Raw genomic sequence first — 27251 nt, forward strand, 5'->3', positions numbered from 1 at the left:
TGTTCCTCCTATATGTAGAATAAGTATTGTACAAATTGTGAGAATCCGTACTGTATGAAACCATGGAAACCGACAGCGATCGATAGTCTGAAGGGTTGAATGATAATAAAGCTTGTGCCATCGACTATTTTGATATTTGATTGAGAAGGTTTGATGCAAATCACTGCTCGAGGTGATAGTTTGGTAGAAAATAAAAATTGATACGCTAATACACAAAAGGGGTATGACTAAGAAGTGACTGTGGAGCTCTTCCATTTTTTTTTTTGGTGTGGGTGCTAATTTGAATTGATCACTGTTTGAGGTGTCATCCGGATGAAGTAGAAAAATGCATGGCTCGGGGAATAAAGATGCAGTTTCTGATCGAAGCTGAGTTGTGATCCACTTGCACTATCAAATCTTGTTCTTAAGATCTCAAAAAGGCATATGTCTAAGGACTCAAGAATAACGGTCATGAAGCAGGTCTCATGTGCGCCCTAAAATAGGACACCTGTCGACAAACATGTCGAGGATGCCTGTAGAAGCAGTCGGAACTGATGAGCTTAGAAGTGTCTAGTTTGCAATAGCAGAAAAAGTGGAGAGTTAAATTACGCTTGACGGTTCAGACCTCTGCATCTGATGAATAAATAAGTGTTTGAAATAGAACTATTCGGTGAGAATTGTTCGGTGAGAAGCCGGACACGACGCGTTGTATTTACTTTATCGACGGTCTTTGACCCTACAACCTTTTCAATTCACGCTTTGCTGGAAGTCCTACTTAAAAGTAAAAGTAAAAGTTAATGCAAAGTAGAAAGTGGTTGAAAGTAGCACAAAGTACTGGAGTAGAAAACCGCAAGAAGAAAAAGCTTCAAATAGGAAATTCTAAGCTAGAGTTTATATATAATCAGAAGGAAATTTAGAATTCTAAAATTTTGACGAAGATATAGAGATAATGTGTGTGTGCAGTTTCGTCATGAAAAGTTGGAAGTGAGAAGATTGCAAGTTGCAGATAAAGAATATGGATAGTTTGAGGTTGTAATTCGGAAATTGATTTTAAAACTCAGAAGAAAAATGAGGTGGGATATTGGAAAAAAAAAATATGTTGATGTTGTTAATGTGAGTTGAAAGCAGAAAAAAAATAAAAAGGTAAAATATAAAAAAAAACATTTGAGTAGAAGTTAAAAAAAAGGGAGTATCCAGTTAAAAGTTCAACGATCTGAGCTTCTGTTCGAGATGTCATCAGTAAACAATCGCCAGTTGCAACAAGAATTTATCACTGGGAAACTAAGAATTTGATAGAGCGCCATCAAGTCAACTACGATCATAAAGTGAATCATTGTTCTGAAAACAATTTAAAAAGGGAAAGTAGATGTAGTATCGTACCACTGACGACAACCCTGTAGATATCACCCCCATGAATACGACCCTGTGAATAATAATATCCATGCCTCTGTGTGTGCAGCGAGTAGTGAGTAACTGCAGCCGAGGCACCGGGGAGACAGTCTTATTCTGTACGAGCAACGAGTAGGGTGCGGCCTTTTCTGGATACTACACATTCCATTCAGTTGCATTCCATCTAAAAGTGATGCACTAGCCGATGTTAATACTGAAGTAGAGTCTATCACCAAACTGTTACTGTCACCACGAATCCACGTCAATTGCGGTTGGTTGAAGTCACCAAGAAGAATAACGCTGCACGAAGGATGTTGCAATCTAACTTCAGATAAGCCATCAACATGCTGATCGATAATTGATCCATCTTGACTTTTTTCCGGTGGAATATATGCTGTACCAATTAAAAACGGAATGGAATCACTAACCCCATGATATGGGAATAAACGGTCGAATTAAATAACACGCGAAATGTAAATAAAAACAAAACAGTAAAAATCCACAAGACTTGGCATTTCTGGATCGATAGGTCTACAGCCAAAAGAAAGAGAGAGAAAAAAAAAGTGCTGTAAAAAAATACAACGCCCAAAGATCTTGAAAACATTTTTGCATGGTAAAATTTTCAAAATGTCAAAATTCCATTTCACAACACCAGTGAACTTGCTCTAAGGGTATATACACCCAAAATTCAGCCTCTGTGCCAATGGCGTGTAGTCAATTACATAGCATCATTGGTACAAAAAGATAACGCGATCGGTGCTGATTCGATTTGCTCCCACCGGCATTAATCTCCCAAGTTAACCGAATTGCGTATGTCTGAAAGAAACAAAATAAAAACGCTTTCAAGTCCCTCCCTATCGAATCACAAGACGAAGAAGGATGGAAATAAATACCGGCCAACACCAGGCAGCCAGCGAACCGAGCACTGTGCGTGTGAATGTAGCAAAAGCAACAACAAAAACATCCTTCTAATTCAATCCCTTCAATCCACCGGCAAACAACCACGGACGAGCTGTGCGTGTGTATGCAGTAAAAGCAACAAAAAAAAACATTCCTTCAATTCAATTCGCCGGCAAACAACCACGGCTAAGCTGTGCGTGTGTATGTAGCAAAAGCAACAAGAATATATTCCTTCAATTCACCGGCAAACAAGCACCGGCCAAGCTGCCCGGCTTTAGCAGCTGTGTATATGTAGCGTGTGTATGTAATAGCAGGCAGTAAGCAAAGCACAGTTCTCATTCAATGGGTTTCCCGTTTCCTTCACTCCCGTTCCCTTTCCCGTTTCCATCGCAAGACAAATGAATACCTTGAAAGGAGGCCAAATGCCGGGAAGCCACTGTCGTGCGTTTCTTTTGTGATTGATCGGTGACAGAATGCCTATGACAAATATCCCTCTTCCTGCATGAAGCTCAAATAGTACACTGGTTAAGATGTCGGTCTGACAAGATCATAAGGTTGGTGATTTGAGTTCGATTCTCCCTACAGGCGCTGAGGGTTTATATTTTTATTTTCTTGTTTCTGGGATGAATTATCCAATAGGAACGAAATCCCATAAAATGTTTTTCTTGTTTCGCTTGAATGTAGTGGTCATGCATCATTTTAGTTGGGAGCCGAGTCCTTATGCCAGTTACGGTTTTTCAAACATATCATCTTCGGCACAGTGCACATTTCAGCGCATTATCGGCACAGAGATGTGCTAAATAGGCATTGGATTTTTGCAACCTCTTCTATGGGTGTACGGACGATAGTATTGGCGAAAAATTGGCTTTAGCCATAACCTCAAATTTTGATTTGCTGGCGGTCTTACTAGTGATGCTAGGTGCGTTACTAAAATCAGTATTCGCTTGTTTTAAACTATTATAATATTCCTGAATTGATTTTTTTTAAACTATCAACAGCTAAACGTTTGAATTCATTACGGGCACGGGGCGTCCCTAAATAGATGGAGATAAGCCATCTTTTGCTAATGAATTTTCAAGGTGAATTCAAAACATCTGAAATATATTTTTATATACTGCATGGTAGATCAAAAAAGAGTTGTTTCTAACTACTAAACGAATGAAAAATCATTCACTGTTACAAACAAGTAAATTAATGAAGCCCGTCTATGTTGACTTTGAAAATAATAGCCTACTTGCTCTGATTATTTTAAACTTATCCGCATAATTTGGTAGGCATAATTTGCTACATCATTTAAGTGTGCGATACAGTAAGTTGTTGTTTCGTTCAAATAAATGATGCATTTAATTTCACCTTCGAATAGAAATCTCATGTTCATGAAAAGGTTTTTCAATAACAATGCAATAAAAATATCTAATCATTTTCCAAATATCAATGCACTTGGCACCCCAGAACAAATCGCGTTTATCGTGCGCTCTTCTCAAAAATCGATTCTGTTCTCCCATGGTTTGAAGTTAGAGCAGAGGCCTCCTGCTAAGGTGGTGTTCGTGTAGAACTCTTAATATATCCTAATATGCGGAACTAGAAAAGGCAGTTAAACGAGCTTGTAGACGAGACAAGAGAGTCTGGACTAACTCCCTTGTCAAAGATGGAAAAAAGCCGCCACCATAAGTCGCATTAATGGCGTCAACTTGGCCAGCGAGCTCACTGGCTGAAATAGAGGCGGCAATAAAAACATGAAACCCAATACAGCTTTCCCTGACATCTGGGATACTGCAACATTCCAGGTCGACTAGATGAAAGGTATACTCGTGAAGGTCTCGAAGAAAGGACTGAGTGCGGTAACAGGCGTAGCATAACGTTGATCTGTACAAGTGTACAACCCTCAAAGATCTCTACAAGGACCTGCACAGGATCCAGCTCCGTCGATAACAAGTTGGATTCCGGACGATCATGTAGGTTTAATGGAATTTAGATTAAAATTCTATTTAATAGAAAAAATCATTTAAATAATGAAAAAAAAACACGAAACATTTGAGCTTCCCTTAGAAGACGAGGAGTCCCAGAGAAGCTAGTCCATTTCATCGAAGCACAGTAAATACGAGGCATTTTCGTGCCAAGTCTTGCACGACGATGTATCTTATCACCACTACTCTTTCTCATCGTAATGGATAAAATCTGGATCGATTGACTGTAAACAATACCGAGGATTCGACGAATTTTTCGACAATGGAGCAGCTCAATGACCTCGACCTGGCTGACGATATCGTTTTGCTCGCCCAAAGACAACCGGATATGAAGAGCTAACTCGACGACCTTACCGAAAACTCCAAGGCAACAGGTTTAAAAATCAATGTCGGACAGACCAAGTCGTTGGAAATCAACACAAAAATCCTTCCAATTTCGTGATAGCTGGACAACAAGTTGACAAAGTGGAGGCCTTCCAGTATCTTGGTAGCCAGATAACCCTGACGGTCAGCCTGACGGTGAAGAAAAGAAAGTCATTGAAATCCGGATCAGAAAAGCCCGGGTGGCGTTTGCGAGTTTCCAAAACATCTGGCGGTCACGCCAGATCTCTCTGCGAATCTTCAACTCAAACGTCAAATCTGTGTTGTTGTACAGGTGTGAAACTTGGTGCACATGTGCGAAATACCATCCGCGCTTGGTGACCTGGTAGCTGGATCTCGAACGTGGAACTACATCGCCGGTGTCATCAAAAGGCGCTTGAAACCGAGATTCAGAAACGTAGGTGCATGGAGATGGATTGGGTTCACGCTGCTAAGGGATGAGAACGAGATTCACAAGGAGGCGCTTGACTGGAATCCAAATCGAAGAAGAGGCAGGCTTAAAAGCGGCGAAACCCTTGGCTGGCAATAAGTGAAGACGCTGTCTCCGGATCGCCAGCAGTGGAGATCTTTTATTTCGGCCCTATGCGTCGGAAGATCGACATTACATCACTAATCAGCTTCACTAAACATTTTAACTTATTATTATTATTTTTTTTTTTTTGGTTGGATTTTAACTTCTTCAAGTGATTCATCCCTGAACATTTTAACAACTTTCATTAATGCTTTCAATAGTTATTCACAAAACAAAGAGTTTCTGAATATTTGATACTATATCTTTTCAAGGGAGAGCAAAACTAAATTCCACAAAAGCCCTTAGATAAAGCAAAACGTGACTTCCGTTGAATTCGCCAATAAAACTTTTCCCTCTTACGTTGCAAATGAGGCTAATCCATAATCGAATCACTAACAGGGGCGGTGCTTAAAGCATTCTTCAACAAGGTATGGAACGGAACGAAAAAAAAACAGGGAACTAAAGGGAAATTGCAGTTTACCTTTTACCCCCAATCTCATCACAGACGAAATCCTTATCGTTCGAATGAAAAAAAAAACTACAGCATCAATACGAGGGCATGCGTGCTCCGGAATCTCGTGGCAGATTTTCTCAACGATTCCAAAACCTGTACCTACCTCCTACCGGGAAAGGGAAACGGAAGCCACGTGCCCAATTCAATTGGATCCCATTGAATTCGACTCTCAGGGCAGACGGAAGGAAAAAATACGAATATCCTGATGCACAACATCCTCTTGTGTGGAAATCATCATCGAATGGAATTGAATCATCGACGCCTTTCGTTGGATAATAAGCATCGTACGGTAGTGTCTCGATGCTGCTTATGGTTTGTTGAATGGTTGAACCTTTTTTTTATTGAGGTTGGAATCACTCAGATTGAACCACTGTCAGTTATACATTTTTCGTTCTCGAGTACCTTTCATTGAAATCCATTCAACGATGAAAAGCCAAAAATAAATAATTCAATAACTCAGTGAAGAGATAAGATTATTATCTTATCTGTGTATCATAATACTTTTAAAATTTAGTATCTATGTTCTGAACACAATTTATTTAATCCATGACAAATATTTAAGTCCGTTCATTTCATATGAAAATGAAAATTAATAACGTACAATTAGAGGTGCATTTTATTTTTATAACGTTTTGAATAAATGTCAACTAAGCATGGTTTCATTAAACACTATTCAAACATTCGTCAACAAACAGCCTAGGTCAGCCCTCTTTTCAAAGGGAATAAAACGTGGTTAATTGGACGCAATTTGTTTTTCCTCATACAGTTAAGCAACGTTTACGAAGCACAATCCTAGCATTTAGGCACCACGTGTGCTCCTTCATTAGACGGCTCAAAAGAGTGATTCAATTTTGCTAAAAGATTAAAAGAATCCAGCCAGAGTCATAGAAGTGCTAGGACAAGCGTTGTGTGCTGTTGGTTGGAATAAAAACGGACTAATTATCACCGGCAGCGATTGTTGCGATGGTTTACTTTTAATGTTTCTTGGAGGCCAAAAGCCCACTTGAGGTTGAAAATTGAGGATAAACGTGACATGACATCAAATCTTACAAAAGAGGGGTTTTATCATTTTATTTTCTGCGACATTCATTCCACCTTACAAGCAAAAAATTCGTAAACAAACTTTCAAAAACTAAAAAAATGTGCTGCTGAAGGAGGAAATTTCAGAAATCCAGAGTTTTCCAAGACAGTAACCCGAATTCTATATTTTGATTTTAGGGCTTGTGATATAGCTCAGTTGGCAAGTCTGTTATCTCCTGAGCCGATGTCCGCGAGTTCGAGCCCAAGAGTAAACATCGAACACAGTTGTACCGGATAGTTTTTCAATAACGATCCGCCAACTGCAACGTTGATAAAGTCGCGAATGCCATAAAGATGGTAAAACGACTATAATCGAAACAAAAAAATATATATTTTGATTTTCATTATTGTAATTGTTATGCTATCATTTACCTATCTTTCAGAATCACAATACTCAACCGGCGGCAAAGGTGGAATAACATCGGAAACGGACGATGATGATGACAGTGATATCGATATCGATATCGAGGATCGTTCTTCGCCAGATTCGGTCATAACTTCCGGTGGATATCATTCACATCAACATCACCCCCACCATCAGCATCACCCACAGCTTTCGTCCGCCGGTGGGACACTGCTAACTGTACAGAATCTCGTTAATCGAGGAGATAACAGCAACGGGTTAATAGTGAAAGCTGGCCGAAAGCCCCGACGGAGAAGGACGGCTTTCACTCACGCTCAGCTGGCGTATTTGGAGCGGAAGTTTAGGTAAAGCGTTAGTTCTTTTTATCTTTTTTACAAAAGTTTATGGTTTTACAACCTATTTTGAAATAGTTGCGCAAAATATCCGACCAAACAAATTATATAATCGATAATGTTTTTACAAAGTAAAGCTAATGATTATAATTTTAATGGCATGTGCGGCGAAATGAAAACTAGAGAGAATTTATTTTATAGAATTTGAAAGAAAGATGGATAGACAGGCATTAGTGCGCCAATAGGAGAAAGCTTGATAGGTGTTGAAATTCATGGGAGCTTTTCATCAACATGCCCTCTAGCCTAAAATTTCAACACCTATCAAGCTTTCTCCTATTGGCGCACTAATGCCTGTCTATCCACCTTTCTTTCAAATTCTATAAAATAAATTCTCTCTAGTTTTCATTTCGCCACACATGCCATTAAAATTATAATCATACAAATTACGGCGATTAAAACCATATAACAAAGTAAAGCTAAGCAAATTTAACGTAGTGGCTCCAGAGATAAGACGAAATTGGGTGGGTGAAAATTGTTGAAATATTTAGTAGAACCAGCGAGTATCTTATGTTTTATATGTGCTAAATATGTGCTTATGTGCTAAATTACAACGTCGAATTTCCTTCATTGGTCCTACGAAGTTCAACAGCCAAAGTTTTTTTTTGTTTAGATTTTGGTTGTTTTAACATCTTTATGTCATTTGCGACTTATATCAACGATGCAGTTGGCGGACAGTCATTGAAAAACTTATCCGGTACAACTGTGATCGGTGTTTACTCTTGGGCTCGAACTCACGGACATCGGCTCAGGCAGCAACTGACTTGCCAACTGAGCTTTATCACAAGCCCTCTTCCCGAAGATATAAAACAGTTCCAATAGAAACATTTTCAAGATGAAACTAATACAATACTTCAAAGTAAACCTAGGCCAATAACCAACCACTAATTTAGCAATTTTTTATTTTAATAATTTCTTAGCAATAAATTTAGTACTACTAATTTAGTTTCAGTTCATTTAGAAGGTTTGAGTTCAAATGAGAGAAACCAGTGCTCAGAGAGAGTAAAAATGTGCTAATTGTGGCAAATTGTTGCAATTCGTGAAGCAGTTGTGAAATTTTGATCATTACCACTCCAAATGCAAAGAAATCTCTCTTGATTTCAATCCCTTGGTTTGGAAAGATCTAAACTGAATAACTTTCATGTAATGATTTAAATTTGCTAAACAAATATATATTTCTACAGAACGATATATCTTAATACACAGATCAACCTCGGAAAAACTTGGCTCTCGTGAAAAAGATACATGAAAAATCCCAGTTACATGATTCAATAAACAGTATTATTGTGTTTGATTCAGTGATACACTTATAAAATGGACAATATTGAATTCTACAGAAACATATGATATTGAAAGATCACGAAGACCAAAATTTGCAAAACTACGTCCGAAGTATACGTGTTCACCACATGTAGACTTCGGACCAACCAGATTTCATTGTATAGGTTAAGGTAGTGCCACCTCTATCCCGGTACTACTTCTCCTAAATAATGAAATGTTGCGGGGTAAAGTATGGTGTACGTTAATAAGTTTTCCTCGCAAAAATGCTCTTTCGCTCTTTTCAACATCTGTAAAATTTTCTTCTCACTTTTCTATCCATCTTCATCAATTTCATTTCTGATATTCTTTCTCCAAGAATATACATTTCACCGATATGCCGAAAAATAATTTACCAAAACTACGTCAAAATTTAACGATGTTATTCTATGAGTTAACATAAGAACTTGAGCGTCATTAAGAGTTGACCGAGTGAGCTCAAAATTGGCATGAAGCTTTCTGCTAGAATAATTTGATCACTTAAGGTTTGAAATCGGAGACATACCTCCTTTTTTGGACCACCCTACTGTAGGTGCTACTCTCGTAGAAAAGATAGAAACTCATTAGAGCCCATTCTTTGGAATTTTTTTCGACTTTTTTTTAAATCTTCTGATGTTGTTTTTAAACTAACTTTAAACTCTTTAGAACATAAATTATGACTCTTTCAAGACTCTCTAGAGCCCCACAACTCTATCAATACTCTTCTGAAAATTCAAAGACTTTTTTTTTACCAGTCTAAAAGTGAAGAACTTTAGAATCAAAAAACAAAATTTGAAAATTTAAGTTCACAAAGTTTGAAAACTTTGTGTCATTTAAAACTTTTCATCGAAATTGAGAATAGAAAAATTTAGAACTTTTAGATAGATATCTCATAACAACTAACAAATGTGGCTCTTTCGAACATACAAATTTTTAAAGAATTGTAATTTTCGGACTCAAAAGTTTTCCCACCACTGGCCTTATTTTTTTAGATGTAAAATAGTCAAGTTGTAGCTCTATATATTTTTCGTTTTTTGTAGGAAAAATTTTCAGTCATGATATTGATCTGTTTTTCAAACTTATACTTCGTCTAATCTGTATTTTAGGTGGCTGCATCCTCCTCCTTCAATTTCTGCTACTTTTCGGTTCAATATTTTTCTTTAAAAAGAAACTGAGGGCAATTTAGTGGATACAGCGGTTTTGAAATTAACAAAACAACAAAATAAAACTATCATTAGATTGAACTAACCTTACATTATGGCTGACATACGAAACGGATTCTTTTTGCATATTGAAACTAACTATGGTCACTACATATCTAGCAAGTTTAAAAATTACGCATCAATAAACACGAAGCTTTCTAACATGAATATTAGAAAAGCTTTTCTGATAGAGTGCAGAAAGTTTGGAATCTTTCCACCACACATTGTAAACTCTCTAAAATGTGTCTACCCATTGCTAGAAGAAAGAAGTCCCTTCAGCAACAAACTCCAACGTGTCACAGAAAAATTCAAAAACTCGTTGCTCAATGTCATTGAACTTAATGTGTAATTAGTATTAGATTAGAGTATTAGGTTAGTATAGATAGAAGGTTGCAAAGGGTACATACAAGATTACTCTTTTTAGGCTTTAAAAAACAGCAAAAATTAAAGTTTTCGTTTTGAAAATTTGTTGTTTTTTTCACAGGAGCAGAATCTTGGCAAATCATCATATTTTATACAAAACAACCAGCAAATACATACTTTAATATGCTAGGGACCTTGGGTTTTTCATAAGTTTTGTCATGCATCAGAAATCATCTGTCTCATTGTCTCATAGCGTCAGTACCGACTATACAGCTTACGAGCTCTGGAACTAGCAAAAAATTTGTTTTTTGAGGTTAGGTTTGAATAACTCATTACTACTTCTAGCTTACACTTTTAGCTTATTAAAGAATTTTTTTTTGACATTTCAGCAATTTACACTTAGTTTTTCGTTTCTAAAAGAACTAAGCTTTAGATTCTACGGCAGAAAATGCTCACCGTGCCCCGATCAATGGTGCTCTGTTCGCCCCGAGTCAACAAGTTAAAGTAAAAATGCGTTTTAAAGTTGTTTTTTTTTTCAATATTTCTGTAAAGCTGATAAGGATATTTCTTTTTTGCTGAAAAATTGTAACTATAGGAACTACAAAACTGTTCCCCGTGAAAATTTATTTGAAAAAATACGTATTTCCTTAGAAAAGAGGGGTGCCCAGTTCGCCCTGGGTGCTCGTTATGCCATTGTCTCCCCTATGTTTAATAGAACAATAACAATGATAGAACATAATAAATGACTTATTATTTTTTCCTTTAGAATAACTTTTTGACGATGAATGTTTAATAAAAATTTCATATTATATTGAAAGCAAAAATTCAACCCTTTCATTTCAGGTGTCAAAAATATCTGTCCGTAGCCGACCGAAGTGATGTGGCTGATGCGCTAAATTTATCCGAGACGCAAGTAAAAACGTGGTATCAAAATCGAAGGTACTTGGCCAGAACCTTATTTCAATTTAATTTTCAGTCTGTTGAAGTAAATTTTTGAACATCTAGACCTTAAGAAATAATTTAAAAAATCTCTCGTCCGCAGGACCAAATGGAAACGCCAAAACCAGCTCCGCTTAGAACAGCTAAGGCACCAAGCAAGCCTAGAGAAGGAGCTAATCAACAGTCAGGAGCAAGGATCCCCACCGAATGGGATCCAATGCTGTCCAACAACCGGATCGCTAACGGCATCCTTCAGTCAAAATCCGTGCAATTTTCTCACTTCGGCAGCGGCGGCTGCAATTTTCCGAAACGTATCCTACGCCCACGGTTGTCCTCTGTAATTTCAAAACACCCCTTCAATTCATCCCATCCTATTCACCCCAATAATCGAGACAAATCAGAAAAATAAAACATAATGTTTACAGATGACTGATCCCGACCCAACCCCTGCTCATGGCCATGGAACAAACAAACGGTGGGACATGATGAAGTGATGAGTGTTTTGTGTCCCAATTATGGACTTTTTGAATCCAGAAATTGATTGTATTGTAAACGATGTGTGCAGGTAGGGGGATATCACATCACAACTTGTAAATAGCTTAAGGTGTTTGTTACGAAACCGGGATTACACAGAAAAGAGTCGCATAATGAATGTGTAGCTAATAATATGTAGACCGATATGATTATGATGTTAGAAGAAGAGGAAGGAAAGAAGAATAAGAATATAAAAAGCTAAAATCACACAAAAAAGAGATTCCTATGTTCATTTCGAAATCCCAGAACGGTTTCTCGCTCGAGGGCTATTTTTTGAATGACTAAATTACACCCCCGCGTCGCGACGTCAGAAAGCAGTGGTAGCAGCGTGGCTCAGCAAATCAAAACTCCGATGACAAATTATAGGGAGATAACTTTGAACTGCAATGCCAGAAGCGTAGAAATTTGAGGGGGGCCACCACCTTTTTCTCTAATCCGTGGGAACGGTTATGGAAAACATTAGAGCAGATAGGGGAAAGGTTTCCTAAATGGGCCTATCGGATTAAATGACCCTACGGCTGTTTGATGAAATGGCTGACTAGACAGCTTATCTGACCAATGCATTTTGAGGGTGATACGCTTAGAACATAAGGCAAGAAAGAATTTTATGAATTTACAAACTCAAAAAAATTTAAAAAATCGTACAAGGTTTTGAAACATTTTGATGTAATATTTCGACTTTTAAAAATTATACGTAAAGAAGCTCAAAACAAAAACAAGAATGGTTTTTGTTTCTTACTCAAATGAACTTAAGAAATAAAACATATTTCAGCTTTTCTGGAGGTTGAAAAATGATTATATAGTGGAATAATAGAGTGTTTTTGTATGCCCCCATCATGTTTGTAAAATGCCTCCTCCTAAAATAACAGGTTAAATAGAATAAATAAATGATTTTTATCATTGAAACTTCAAATCTAAGCTCAGAATAACATCTTAAGAGAGAACTGACGATCTAAAAACAGATTTGATAAAGTTTTTCTCATGGATGAACTGCCTCCATAGTATGGAAATCCTAACTTTTGTTTTATTCCATAAAATTATAATATACATAGATTTTTATGGAGCTTCAGCTTTGTCGTACATAAATTATTACTTTCTAGCAGTTTCAATGAAATTATACGGAAATATTGCCCAAAAAACAGAAATTTTGTTGAAAACATAAATAGGCGCATTTAGCCCACACGGTTTGAGATTCGGCATTTTAGACAACACTTATAAAAAAATCGTTTTCTTGGAAACAGAAGAAAATTTTAACATAAAAATTACTCCACTGCACTGTATAGAAAACAGATGCCTGCACACGTGTATACAGTTTTTGTACACATATTCGATGTGATATTTGATTAAATCAGTGTTCTGCTTAATAGGCGCATATAGCCCGCTCCTCCCCTATACCTTTTTGTGTTTTATGAATTTGGTTTTGGAATACGTAGCTCTAAACAATGTTATTTATTTATCATCATTACGAAAACGACGAATTTGGCAAGATGTCAAATCCGGCCAAAACAGTACAGAACAACCGTGTTTCTTCAGGAAAGGCAGCAGAAGTTTATTCAAACACTCTTTCACATAAATTTCTTGGTTGACGGTCCCGGAAGCTATGAAAATGCTGCTTTTCAAGCTACAAGTACAGATGGCTTGCCAAACCAGATATTTCTTCGCGAACTTTGACAGTTTCATGTGCTTGAAAATATCTGCTACCTTTCCCCTTCCTTTTGCCGTATAAAACTCCTGTCCCGGAAGCTGCTTGTAGTCGGCTTTGACGTAGGTTTCGTCGTCCATTACCACGCAGTCCAACTTCGTCAGCATCGTCGTGTACAGCCTCCAGGATCGCGCTTTGGCCGTCGTATTTTTGTTTATAATCGCGATTTGGAGCCACTACCTTCTCGTAAGTCGATAGTTTCGGTTTTCGATTTCCCCCCGATCCAGACTTCCTGGCTGTCGACAAACGTTCCCCAAACACTTTAATTACATTTGTAACGGTTGATACGCTGCTCTTCTTCCTTGGACGGCATTTTGACAACTGAAAAGTGAATAGTCCTATTTGCCGCTGATAGTGTTGGTGATATTATGCTGGTTGTTTCACCAACACTTTTTAGTTTTGGGACAATCAACCTCAAAACGGGCATGTTTGTCGACCGGCTGTCCTTTTTTGTACCGAGAGTTTTGGAGGTTAATTGTCCCGTCTCATCTGTACACGCACAGCAAGTGTGCGTAAGAAATGTCAAAAACAACTCTATTTCAAAATCAAAATAGGAGCAACATTCTTCTCACACACACCTTCAAAATGAGGGGTGTTCAAGTTTTTTAAATGCAAAATTGAAAGAAATACGTTAAGTTTATATTGACCAAATTTTGATCGTAGCACCCTTTTGTCATAAAAAAAAAGTTAAGCTAAGAAGATGAAAGTCGGTATCGTTGCTTCGATTATATTCATATAGGCAAATGTTATGGCGACATTAAAAATTTAGAATGTTACAGAATCATAATCGTAACATTCATTGGAATCTTCATGAAATGTTATTAAAATGAATGACACGACAGCTAAAACGTTTCTAACGGTTCTAAACGGTTGAATGATAGCGAAGAAGATCTGTGTTTGGCTCTTCAGGTGTTCATACATCTTCACAGGATGATCTCTTAAAATCATCCAAAGAATCTATGAATGAAAGTGAGGAATATTCACAAGGATGGATTCATAACTTCACAACATAATCCGGAATGTGCCTCCAGGTGTGGTATGGATTCCAGCTTTTCGATAGTCGAATTCTCACTTGACCTCCATTCTCGCATCAATTCAGCTCCGGGAATTGATACAATAAAATTTAACTTGTTGAAAAACCTTCCGGATGTCGCAAAATACCACTTATTAAATTTATTCGATCAATTCTTGGAGCACAAAACTGTTCCCCAAGAGTGGAGACAAGTGAGAGTCATTGCTATCAAAAAGCCCGGAAAACCATCGTCTGATCCCAATTCGTACCGTCCAATAGCGATGTTGTCTTGTATACGCAAATTGATGGAGAAAATGATCTTGTTCCGTTTGGATACATGGGTAGAAACAAATGGTCTCCTGTCAGATACTCAATTTGGGTTTCGAAGGGGCAAAGGGACAAACGATTGCTTTGCTGTCTTCAGACGTACAACTGGCGTACGAAAAACGTGAGAACATGGCTTCAGTGTTTCTAGACATAAAGGGAGCTTTTGATGCAGTCTCAATAGAGGTTTTTGTCAGACAAGTTGCACTCCCGGGATCTGCCTCCTCTTTTGAACAACATCTTATACAGCTTGCCTTCGAGAAACATTGGAACTTTGCTCATGGAGATATTGCAGTTAGAAGAACCTCTTACATGGGCCTCCCGCAGGGTTCATGTTTGAGTCCACTTTTGTACAACTTTTACGTAAGTGAAATCGACAGGCTCCACTCTAAGACAACTTGCAGATGACGGCGTGGTGTCTGTCACAGGATCTACTGAGTCTCATCTGCACAGACCTTTACAAGATACTTTAGACAGATTGTCTTCCTGGGCTTTAGGATTCAGTTTTCCCCTCAGAAAACGGAGATGGTTGTTTTCTCTAAGAAACATAGACCTGCTCAACTTAAGCTTCAACGCCTAGGCGACCACTCAATCGAGGTGTATCAAGTATCTTGGGGTTTGGTGTACCTGGAGAGCTCACATTGAGTATCTGAAATGAAAATATCAACAAGAATCAATCATTCAGAAGATCTTTTAAAATTGTATCGAACTACGATTCTCTCAGTGATGGAATATGGTAGCTTCTGTTTCCAGTCAGCTGCCAAAACTCACCTCATCAAACTCGAGCGTATCCAATACCGTTGTCTTCGCATCGCTTTATGCTGTATACCCCTAACGCACAACATCAAATCCGTGGAATCCAGGACACGCACCGTCCACTTTTGATTCCACAAATTTTCAAAGCTAAATTTAGACACGTTGATGCTGAAAAATGTTCCTTACGATATTAGGTAATGAGAGGGCAGATTCTCTTGCAAAGGTAGGTGCGATGGAAGGCAACATTTACCAGCGTGAAATCGTCTTCAACGAATTCTACTTCTTGGCTCGGAGAAGCTCTATTGTCAACTGGCAGCGCAAATGGGACGAGGGTGTGCTGGGTCGGTGGCTCCACTCGATTATCCCAAGGGTAAGCCTTAAGCCCTGGTTTAATGGATAGGACCTGAGTCGAGATTTTATTCGTATATTTTCCCGTATCATGTCCAATCATAATTCCTTGAACGCGGTACTCTATCGTATAAATATTGCTGGCAACAATTTGTATGGCTGTGGCCAAGGTTACCACGACATCGAACATATCGTATGATCATATGAGGCCCACCTGGCCGCTAGAGCAAGTTGAATAGTCTCCCTTAGGGCCCGAGGAAAACCACCTTGTACCACAGTAAGAGATGTACTAGCTGCGATAGACATTGATTACATGTTCGAGATATTGGAAGGTCCTTAAGCCGGAACCATTAGAAATTCGTAGATCTGGAGCCGTGGAAGATTTTTTAATCGCAGCCATTAGAAGTCGTCGGACTAGAGCCGTTGAAAAATCGTCGAATCTGGAAACTATTGAAAGATCGTCTAGTCTGAGACATTTTGTGGTCGGAACGGAACGAAGCGAGATTGCGAGATCTTCGGACCGGAACTCCATGGAAGGTCGTTGGACTGATGCCATGCAAGATATTCGGGCTGAAACCATTGAAAGGTAATCGGATAGGAACGACTGACAGGTCGTTGAGACCGTACGGTAGCCACTAGAAAGTCGTAGACTCAGCGCTCAATGATAATCGTCAAACCAAAACCATTAACAGAGCGTCGGGCCGGTAGTCACTGAGAGGTCGTCGGGCCGGAAACCAGATGAAAGGTTGTCGAGCCGGAGGAATGGTGTGGAGCGAATCAAAGAAGGCTGTCATCGAGCGAACCAAAGGAAAGTCGTTGAATGAAAATCGAATTAAGGTCGTCGAGATGAAGGCTATGATGCTAAATATTGAAATACCCACGTTAGAAAGTTCAGTTGATACAACCAAAAAGTACACGAGTTCTCTCACAATCGCTATTCAAAGTGCTTAGTAGAAATAGGGAGAAAATATCCGGTTTGACTGTTCAATTTGAGGAATTGATTATCGTGTACAACAATGGTTTTTAAAGTGGTCCCTATTGCACCCTGCAGGCGTTGAAAGCTTGCAACCTTTCATTTTTTTACAATTTCTAACAATTTGTTCAAAAATACTCTTAGGGAGGGAGAGCGATAATAACTAAAAAATGTTGGAAAACATCTGGTCTGCAAGAAGTTAGCCTGAGCATTTAAACACTACTACATTAGAAAAAGTCGATTTGGTGTCATTTTTTAATTTCTCGAACCCTGAGGTCTAAAAAGCTTCATTTTTGTTTAAAACTCATCCATGATTTTTTGCAGAATTTTGAAGTAAAGTTTACGTTTACATGAGTAAATTTGAAATTTTAGGTTTGTATGGGAAAATTGAATATTTTGTACTGAAAAATCAACATCATTTTTGTTTCTTCTGTGAAACCGAGCCTGCTAATAGTTTTCGTGCCAATTCAAAAATAATCGAAAGTAAATTTTCCGCAAAACAACTTTGTCGAAGATCGTAACTTCGTATCTTATTAGGAAAAAAAAAGATACTAGCGGTTGTTTCACAAGGGTAGGTATGTCTTTTGACATTGATAAACAATCAATTCAATGGACACCTCTGCTGGGTGCCTAGCCAGGTATTGCATGACTATTTTACATGCCATACTTAAAATTTCCTTTTAAATAATTTATAAATTGGCACTATGAGCAGGCTCGGTTTCACAGAAGAAACAAAAATTATGTCCACTTGCATTTTTAGTGATGGAGCTGAAACAGTAAGGGCTGTCCCAACGGTAGATGCAAAACACGGTTTTCGACCACGCTAAAACAGTCCGGCTGGCACCGGTGGCGTAAATTGCTGTTTTATCACAGTTATCGATCTCAAAATTCTCAACAGTTATACGCCTTTGTTCCAAATTTATGCAAATTTGGAACAGGATTTCAAAATATACGACAGATCGATTTAGTTCACGGTGAGAAAATTTTAGCCAACAATGATTTTTTTCACACATGTTTGGGTAACATTGGGTGTGATAATAGTTTCTTTTTGAGATATTATTTGAATGTTTTTTTCGCTTCAACCAGCCTATACGTAACATAAATTTAGAATAGATGTTAATAAAAACCATATCAAGTATAAATAATAGATGTCACATTATTCTCGATTTAATATAATTAAATAAAAAGCTTTTCATGTGAGCTCGACGAATTATTGAATCCAGTCGGCGTTCTAAAATTTAAAAAAAATAAAGGAAAGGAAAAATTCAATACTTTTTCGATGAGGTAAAATAAATGTTTATTGTTTGTTCTATAATTTTCGTTTTATTTGAGATATTGAGAGATTTTCAGTTTCGTATAGATTGCTCGGAGTTTTCGTCAATATCAGCATATTTTTCTGTATCCATTCATAAATTTACAAAGTGAAACAAGTTTTTGTCAAACAAAAATGTCGACAAATTAAAGGAAAATTTCTTTTGACTTTGGGATAAACATTTCTCACTTCCATTGATTCAAAGCAATTTGATTGAATTAATTGAAGAATTGTTTCAATTGACCTTTTTTCCTCGTTGAGTAGTTATTTTTGCTTTTAAATTAATGAAATCCTGGTAGAATAGATGAAATCATTGTTCTGTCAAAAAGAATGTTCGTAGAATTAATTTTTAGACAATTAACCGTGAAACTCAAAACTTATGCAATTTTTCTAATAAAATGGGTTTTTTCTTCTCAATTATTAAGTGTCTGCAATGAAAGTGTTTCCGTTTTGAATTTGCTCCTACACCGGTGGGGAGTGGGTGTTTTAGCCGATTCTAGAATTTCAAATTGTGCTAAAACTGGTATACTTAAAACCAATATTTACGCCTGAACCGTTGCAGGTGCTCTAACATATTTGTACCTACAGCACATAATTTTTTTTTCGTCAAAAATAACTAAGGTATGCCTGAGTGTTGAAGAAATAAATTGATTTAAACAGGTATATTTCTGTTCAGTGAACTTTCTGAACTTACCATTTTTTTATTGCAAATTTCATCTCAGTAAACTTGCTCATGCTCCTACACATTCCTACGCTTCTGCTAATCATCAAAGATGACATCGCACAGATCAAGCTAATGACAAACATTAGCCAGAAAATCACCTACAAAACACTTCTCCCTGCTCTTTGAAGTAGATTACAAGATTGTTATTCCGGCCAAACGGCATTCAGCAACCCCATTCCATCCTCCCGGCCCATGTTGCAATTTAGTTGCCAATTGCCGCACATCCTGCCCTAATGAATTCATCCGCCTAAGGTTTCGTAGTGGTTTTCCGCTGTGCGGTTTGCAGCCCTCCCGCATAATGTTAAGTGCTTCCAAAAAAGCAACAATTTCAACTTTTCCCAGTTTTGATTCATCCAATCATACCGACATTTGTTTACTACAATAAGACAAACAAACCAAAGCAACAAAAAACCAACAAATCTATGAATAAATTTAACGATTCATCACAAAACGGGACGGCAACGGCTGGGTAAATTATTTTCTCATCACTTCCCCTCCAGTTTAAATTGTCTTGGTGCCTTCAAATTACCCCCCGGGGCTGCAGGAAAATGCTCGGTATTTTGTATTATCCCATTCAGGCATCGTCGTCAATTGATCCGAGGCGCGTGCTACCGCACTTGACCGAGCCGTTGTTATCCTTCCTATTGGTGGTAGACACACCTTGAGGGAAGCGCCCGGGAGACTGATAGGGCGTTTTATTGAAAGCCTGCTGCCGTACATTCGAGCGTGATGACTCGTTAAAGAAAACTTTGTGAACAATGCGTACTTGGAATTGTTTTGAGGGCATGTCAAGTAGAGCGCGTTAAGTATGACTTTATGATCATTGGAAGAATGCCGGAATAGTAACGTTCGGGAAAAAACAGATTGTACTCCGGGAAATCATCTTTTGTCTATTGGGGAAAAAAACAATCCACATTCAATTGTCTACCGTTGTCTGATAGATTTAAGAAATATTTCTGAGTAGGTATCTATCTATCTATTTTGTACGTCTATTTACAGGGCTGGTAGCGAGTCACTTTTTAGTGACTTGGTCACTTTTTTTGGGTCAGTCACTAAAAAGTCACTTTTTTCATCATTTGGTCACTAAAGTCACTATTTTCCAAAAAATGGTCACTTTTATCACCAAAAGTCACTTTTTCACCGAAAATAAACCAATGAAAGAGTAATATGAATTGCGCGTGTTAATATTGACGGTAGTAACGGTAAATTACTTGATCAGTCATTCAGAAATTTTTTTCGGCGGATTTCGGCGGAATTTCGGCATGAATCACCCTTGGCTTGAGACATTTCGATCTACGACATTATTTGACGTTCATGAATTGAAACTAACTTTGATTGTTGATTTTGATTTTTAGTTCAATCAACCTTTTGTATTGGAACTCAAAACTTGATATACAAAAACCCTATCTCGTCTTTAGAATGGGTTTTTATTAAGAAGTGTAACTAAGATTGAGATTGAAACGCACAATTTTTTATTAAAAAAATCTTTAACGTCATAACAAATGTAATGTTGATATGAAATATTCTTAAAAAAAATAATTTCATACTAAATTTTATTTCGTGTTTTTTGTTCTTCTAAATACTTAAAAAAAAAGGTTTTTAAAATTTACATAAGGCCACAAAATTTACATTTTTCTAAGGTGCAATGAATTTAAACGGTAATTTCAACTAATTTGGGTTCCCCGAGTCTAAATATGTATGCAATATTTCTATCAGCTTTTGTTATTGAAATGACTTTTGAAAATAATTAAAAATCTTTGGAAGTTTCTGCACTTTTTTTTACAAAACTCAAATTAAAAACATATTATTTAAAAATAAAAGTTTTATATGAATTGATGAGCTTTAAATAGAATCAAGTTTTTTTTACACTTTCTGCTGAGATGTCAAAAATACTTGTAATGAAATTTTTCCATAATCAGTTATCTATCAATGTTTGATTTTACTAGTCATAAACTCTTTATGATCAAAACTAAATGGGTTCGGCCGAATTTGACAAAATTTCTAGTTTAGGACACTATTTACCAAATCAATAATTTAAAAAAATAAGCACCAAAATGGTTATAGTGAAACATGTTTATTGAAAAAAATTCTTCCTGAAATGTTTTCAAAAACTAATCTTTTTTATTTCCATATTGTTTTTTTAATTTTCAAATAATAATTCAAAATGTCGAATTTTTTTTAATCAAACTTTTTAAATTTTTAAGACATATTTTTAACAATTGTTTCCTTGTTTTTAAATTCATCAACCATAAGCCTTGAACTCCAAATTTTTAATAATAAAACATAATTTCAACCTTCTGTTCTTTCAGGACCCAATATTTTAATCAAAAGAAACAAAATACTCAGAGCTTGTAATTTAAAGCTTAAAAACCTGCGATTGAAAATTTAAAAACTTTCTATTAATATTTTTTTTATATGAAATCATGTTTTTAGGATCGATCATGATTTTTAAATTAATCTAAAAAGTTTGAAAAATTGTTCTAAGTAGCGATTTAAAAATAAATTTTAATACGCAGTGTTAACTAACTTTGTATTTGATTTGTGCTTTCAATATTAATAACAAAAGTTTTGAACTCATTATTTTTAATTTTTCATCAGTTCACGTAATTACTTATTTTCTAACATTTCTTTGTCAGTGTAGTTGAACATGAAGTTATTTTTTAAGCTTCAAAAATGAAATTTTATAACTGTAGGATTTTACTTTATTAAAGGTTTTATGTCTGGCTTATATAACTGGCACTTTTAAAATAATTATATGTAAATATATTCTTCTTTTTATCAAATGAAATTAAACCATCGAACATTGAATAAATTCTGTTCAAAATTCATTTCTAATTCAGTAATCGGTAATTCACATTTTAAATCGTGATTAAATATTTTCTGTTCAAATTAAAAAATTACAGCGGAATTTCTCACTAAACTTCCAGTTGAAAATGAGGAAAAGAATTCCAAATTTAGATGAATAAAAATTAACAATTATTATCATTTTCCTAACATCTATTCATGGTAAGTTTTGTACAAGATTGGACATTTATTTTCGAATTCAGATTTTTTTAATTTTAAATTTGCTAAGAAATTCTTTTGAAACTAATTTATTTCTTACTTTCCTGACTTACCGAAAATTTGAAACATTCATTGTAATATGTTTCCAAAATTTTGTTTATCATTCATTTTTTTAGTTTGTGTGTTGAACATGAGTGACAAACGGTGTAAGAAAACCATTTCCTTTTCAATTTTTTATTTTTGGTATTGTTATAATTTTTATCTAAATTTGAATTTCGAAACCGAAACCACTCCACCCCCCCCCCCCCCCCCCCATGGACGGGTCCTTCGCACGGGCCTGATTTGTACACATTTTTTGTACTTCAAAGTTACATTTTTCGTTCTATATAGTCACAATTTGGTCACTTTTTTCGGTCCTTAAAGTCACTATTTGGTCACTTTTTTTCAAGTTTTGGTCACTAAAGTCACTACTTTTTCATTGTCAAACCGCTACCAGCCCTGTATTTAAAGAAAAGCAATGGGTTAGCATTACGTAAAAAGAGTAGGTAGTAATTGAATGTTCACATGTGCAAATTTAGGTAACAATCTTTCAAACGGTTTTAGAGATAGCGTCCAATGAAGCAGTTTTTCAATATTAATTTTTGAGCACCCCGTGCGCAATTTATTTATTTTTTTTTTTCATCTACAATGTATGCCATAAAACACTCTTTTTCAAAATTAAGGCTAATTTGGATAACGTTTTCTGTTTCCTGAAGCCCGACCTTTAAAATTGCTTAAAATTTTTGATTTGGTATACGTTATGACATTGCCCTCCTTTGGCACAAAATCAACATACAATTTGACTTTTTATCACTCCACCACATTTTTTGCGTAATGGCACGGTTCCAGATCCAGCCGATAAAGTTTATAAACTTAGTAAGACTTATTTAAGCGCTATTCAAGGAAAACGGTCGCTTTTAAGGCAGTCTTCTTTGTAGCCATTCATTATGTCAATCATTATGAAACGCCAACTAAATTGCAGATTCAACAGATCATCAGCCTCTTTGAGAACTAAACATCAATTTTTTTTTAATTTTTTTTAATTTTTTCTCCGTGTCTATCTCCGGGCGAGTCTTGTCAATTAAATACTTTTGGCTGTAAACCTGCCAGGTGCCCGCTAAAGATTTCGTTTTGCTGTCTAAAAAATCTTTTTTTACCACTTTCCCTATTGACATTTTCGAATTGCGCTTGATAAAACCTCTCACATTCTTTATCTCCATGGAATCAATCATATTCCCTGTTATTCAAATTTTAGCTCACTGTTCGATCCTTTAAGACTCCTTAAACTTTTTATAATATGAAATTTTGTCGAATAGTTGATTTCCAGCTATTTTAGGTCTCCCTATGCGACTTTCCTGGATTTTTCTCTACCCTGCCCTAAAAATTTTGTCAATGATCTCCTGCATTGGAAGCTACCTCAAAAACCACTTGAAAGATTGTCACCAAAATTTTAACACGTATACTATTCTTTACTAGGTAGCTTCGCTGAAAATTTTATCAATGTTCATTCATGCATTCAAAAGTTTTTTTTTTTAAATTGTAGCGGCCCACCACACTCCCCCACACCAAAAGGCTCAATTGAGCCCCCTGGTAATGGACGCTACTGTTCTCAGCATGTCTGGCAGCAAAATGATAATAAGAGTAAACGCGAGCAAATTTTAATCATGCTGAGAACACAAATATTTATAATGTCGTGCGAGGAAATGTATTATTTAACTAAATTGACTACAATATGAAATCTCAATGGAAAATAATTTCCTTTGAAGAGATTCATTATTCGATATTTACTAATATACTATTTATTTATTGCTAATTTTATTATGTTATGTTCAATAATTTTATAAGATAAAATACAAACTACAAGATTTTTAAGAAAAATAATATTAGATATTAACGCTACAAAAGTACAAAAGGTAAACAAAACAAAGACTGGTTGATGATCGACTGTTTTAATGGTTCAATTTTTCTTTCAAAAGCTGTATCACTTTGGTTTTGAACATGGAACGATTGGTTATGTTTTTAATATCCGTTGGTAAGGTGTTGTATTTAGTAGGTCCAATAAATGAAATTCTTTTTTGCCCTAATGATGTTGTGGATCGGCTTCGTTGCAAGAAATCTGACTGGCGAGTGTTATGAGTTCGCAATCCCGTAGTAAAATGGATGTTTTGAATATTTTCAATTGAGTGTAGATTATCATAGACATATACAACAGTTTGCAAATCACAGAGTTCAGATATTGGAAGAACGTTATGCGTTCTTAAAAAGTAAAGCTGAAGGGTAGGGAATAACAAAGGGAGCTTTAAGATGTTTTTCAAGCATCTATTCTGGAGCGTTTGAAGTTTCTGTAAGTGGGACAAGGAGGCTCTTCCCCATATCATAATAAGGTAGTTCAATTGAGAGTGGATAAACGCAAAATAAAATTTAAAGAGAACATGTTGTGGAACAAAATTTCTCAGTTTCCAAAGAACACCGCAAAGAGGAGTAATTTTTTTTTCCAAGTGTTCAATGTGACGATTCCATGAGAGAGTTTCATCTAAGTAAATTCCCAAGTATTTAAAATAACTAACTCTCTCAATAGTATTTCCATTCATAGCTGGGTCATTAGTACGAAGTAGCTTTTTATGCGAAGAACGAAACAACATGTATTTTGTTTTAGTATAATTTAGTGAAAGTAGGTTTGAATTGAAATATTTTGAAAGCAGTTTTAGGTCGTCTTCAATGTGCTGAATTATAATATCAGGTGAAGTTTCAGAATAAAAAATTGCTGTATCATCGGCAAATAAACGTGCTGTGCCTTTAAGTTGAAGGTTACATAAATCATTGACATATAAAAGGAAAAGTAATGGCCCGATATTACTCCCTTGTGGTACACCGATATCAATATTTCTTAATTCGCTTCTTGTGTTTTCAATAGCCACAAACTGCTTGCGACCTTCTAAGTAGCTACGAAGGATATTATTTGCTGTTCCTCTTATCCCGTATTTATACAGTTTGGACAATAATATGTCATGATTTAGAGCAGTGGTTTTCAAAGTGGTCCCTACCGCCCCCTTGGGGGCGTTGAGAGCTTCTAGGGGGGCGGTGAACTCAACTTTAAAATTTGGGGGGCGTTGGGAGGGCTCAGGTGGGCGGTGGGATCCTTTTTAAATTCACATTTTCACAAATTACGGAACAACTTAGAATTGAAATGACAACTAGTACGTTTAATGCCCAACAATGAAACGACTTTGATGAACTCCGAAAACCAAATTATAGCCAGGTTGAGGACAAATATCTGCAAACTCACAGAGTTTTTAAGGGGGGAGTAGGGTCTAACGGGTAAAAAAACACCATTTTCACGAATTTTGTTTAGAGCTATCGTTCAAACAAATGTTTTCAAATTTTTTGCATTATACAAAGCATTGTTAAAAGAACATTTAGTATTTTTTTCGTAGAAAATTATTGAAAAATGAGCCGGTGACGGAGCACTTTCGAGGATGCCTTTAAGAAAACAGGATTTGCGGTGGACACTGTATCTCAGCACAGAATCATCTGAAGTCAAAAAATCAGAGAAAAATATTTTTAATAGATGTTTTTTCTGAACCCCAACGATTTTATTTAACTTAAAAAAAATTATGAAATTTTTGTGGCTGTTTGAAGTGAAAACTACGATTTTTCACGAAAAATCCGCCTTTTTTTATCTGTAAAATCTCCCCAAAGTAAAAAAAAAAAATCGTTGGAGTTTGGTATTTTATATGTAGAAAATATGTTCCAAATTTGAAAAGAATCGGTGAAGTAGTTTTCAAATGACGATGTCCACTGACTTTTAAAATGTGCTTTCGAGAAAAACGCGTTTGAAGTTTCTGCTCTCTCTCTATTGCAGTATTAGATAAGAGGAGATAAAGGCCTATAATTTCTACAGTTTTGCTTCGATTGACTTGAAAATTTGACACAACATTCTTGAAATGTTTTACAATAAGAAAATAAAAAAATAAAAAAAATCTATTTTTTGAAAGTGTTAGACCCTTAAGTACGTTTTTGTCTCTGTAAGTCATAATCATAGATAGATTATTTTTTAATTGTGAAAGATTTCGTATACGGTCTGTATATTGATCTGGTTTTGTAAGTTTATTTTGGGTTGTTTAAGTATTTGTCCTGAAAAAATAAAAAAAAAATATTTCAGTCTTGGTGATCAATTTTATTTTGTGTTTTGTCTTGCTATAATTGATGGTTGGCTTTTCGGTCTTCTCAAGTCAATTATAACAGATTTTAAATGTGCTACATTTAACGTTTCAAATTATACCACAGTAAAATTTCAAAAGCTTATGGTTTTGCAACGATGCCAATTAGCTTCGTTTCTAAAGATTTTTCAAAAAGTCGCTCAGGGGGGGCGTTGAGCTCAAAAATTAAGCGAAAGGGGGCGGTGAGGGAAAAAAGTTTGAAAACCACTGATTTAGAGTATCGAAGGCTTTTTTGAGATCCAAAAATAGTGCCCCAACAATATTTTTTGACTCTATTTTACATATGATGGAGTCAACTAATTCTGAGATGGCAATTTGAGTGCTCGAACCTGATCTAAATCCATATTGCAGTTTATAAAGTATATTGTTCTGATTTATAAAGTCTACAATTCTATTAACAAGAAGCTTCTCGAACACTTTACTAAAAACGCTTAAAGTCGAGATAGGGCGATAGTTATTGACGTCAAGCAAATCGCCAGCCTTAAAAACAGGGATGACTTTCGCAATTTTTAGACAGTTCGGGAAAACTCCTGACTCCAAAATTTTATTAAAGTATTGTGTAAGTATGTGCGAGAATGTTTCGTGGTTATTTTTCAAGACATTAACAGGGAAACCATCTGGTCCATGACCCTTTTTATTTTTAAGTGAAAAAATTACAAGTCGAACCTCGTTTACACTAGCGGGCCGTAAGAATATTGTATTTTCTACCTGTTCGATTTGAGTCAAATGATCATTTTCAGTATTTACTGGAATCTTTTCAGCCAGGTTCTTTCCAATTGTGGAAAAGTGTTTGTTAAATTTCTCACAAATCTGTGTACTATTGGTTATAACACCTCTTTCATCTGAAAGGTTAATTGAGGAAGTCGTTTTAGATTTACCTAAGAGCGTATTAATGTTTCTCCAGAGCTTTGAATGTGGTGAATTATTTAATAAGCGCTCGTAATAGAGCCTTTTACATTCTTGTTTTTTTGAACTCAATTTTTTATTTATGTGAATTAGCATCTCTTTTAAATTGATATCATTTGGATGC

General features: G+C 36.1%; 1 protein-coding gene across 1 annotated transcript in view; it reads left to right on the forward strand.

Moving 5' to 3' along the window:
* Positions 1–11981, forward strand: part of LOC129745828 (barH-like 2 homeobox protein) — a 34900-nt gene extending 22919 nt beyond the window's left edge. Inside the window, exons 3-5 of the mRNA XM_055739183.1 lie at positions 7105–7429; positions 11179–11274; positions 11378–11981. Coding sequence (XP_055595158.1) covers positions 7105–7429; positions 11179–11274; positions 11378–11615 — 659 coding nt within the window. The 3' untranslated portion in view covers positions 11616–11981. The remainder of the gene's footprint in view (positions 1–7104; positions 7430–11178; positions 11275–11377) is intronic.
* Positions 11982–27251: the final 15270 nt, after the last annotated feature.

The sequence above is a fragment of the Uranotaenia lowii genome, chromosome 2 (genome assembly GCF_029784155.1).
Source record: "Uranotaenia lowii strain MFRU-FL chromosome 2, ASM2978415v1, whole genome shotgun sequence".
Classification (NCBI taxonomy): domain Eukaryota; kingdom Metazoa; phylum Arthropoda; class Insecta; order Diptera; family Culicidae; genus Uranotaenia; species Uranotaenia lowii.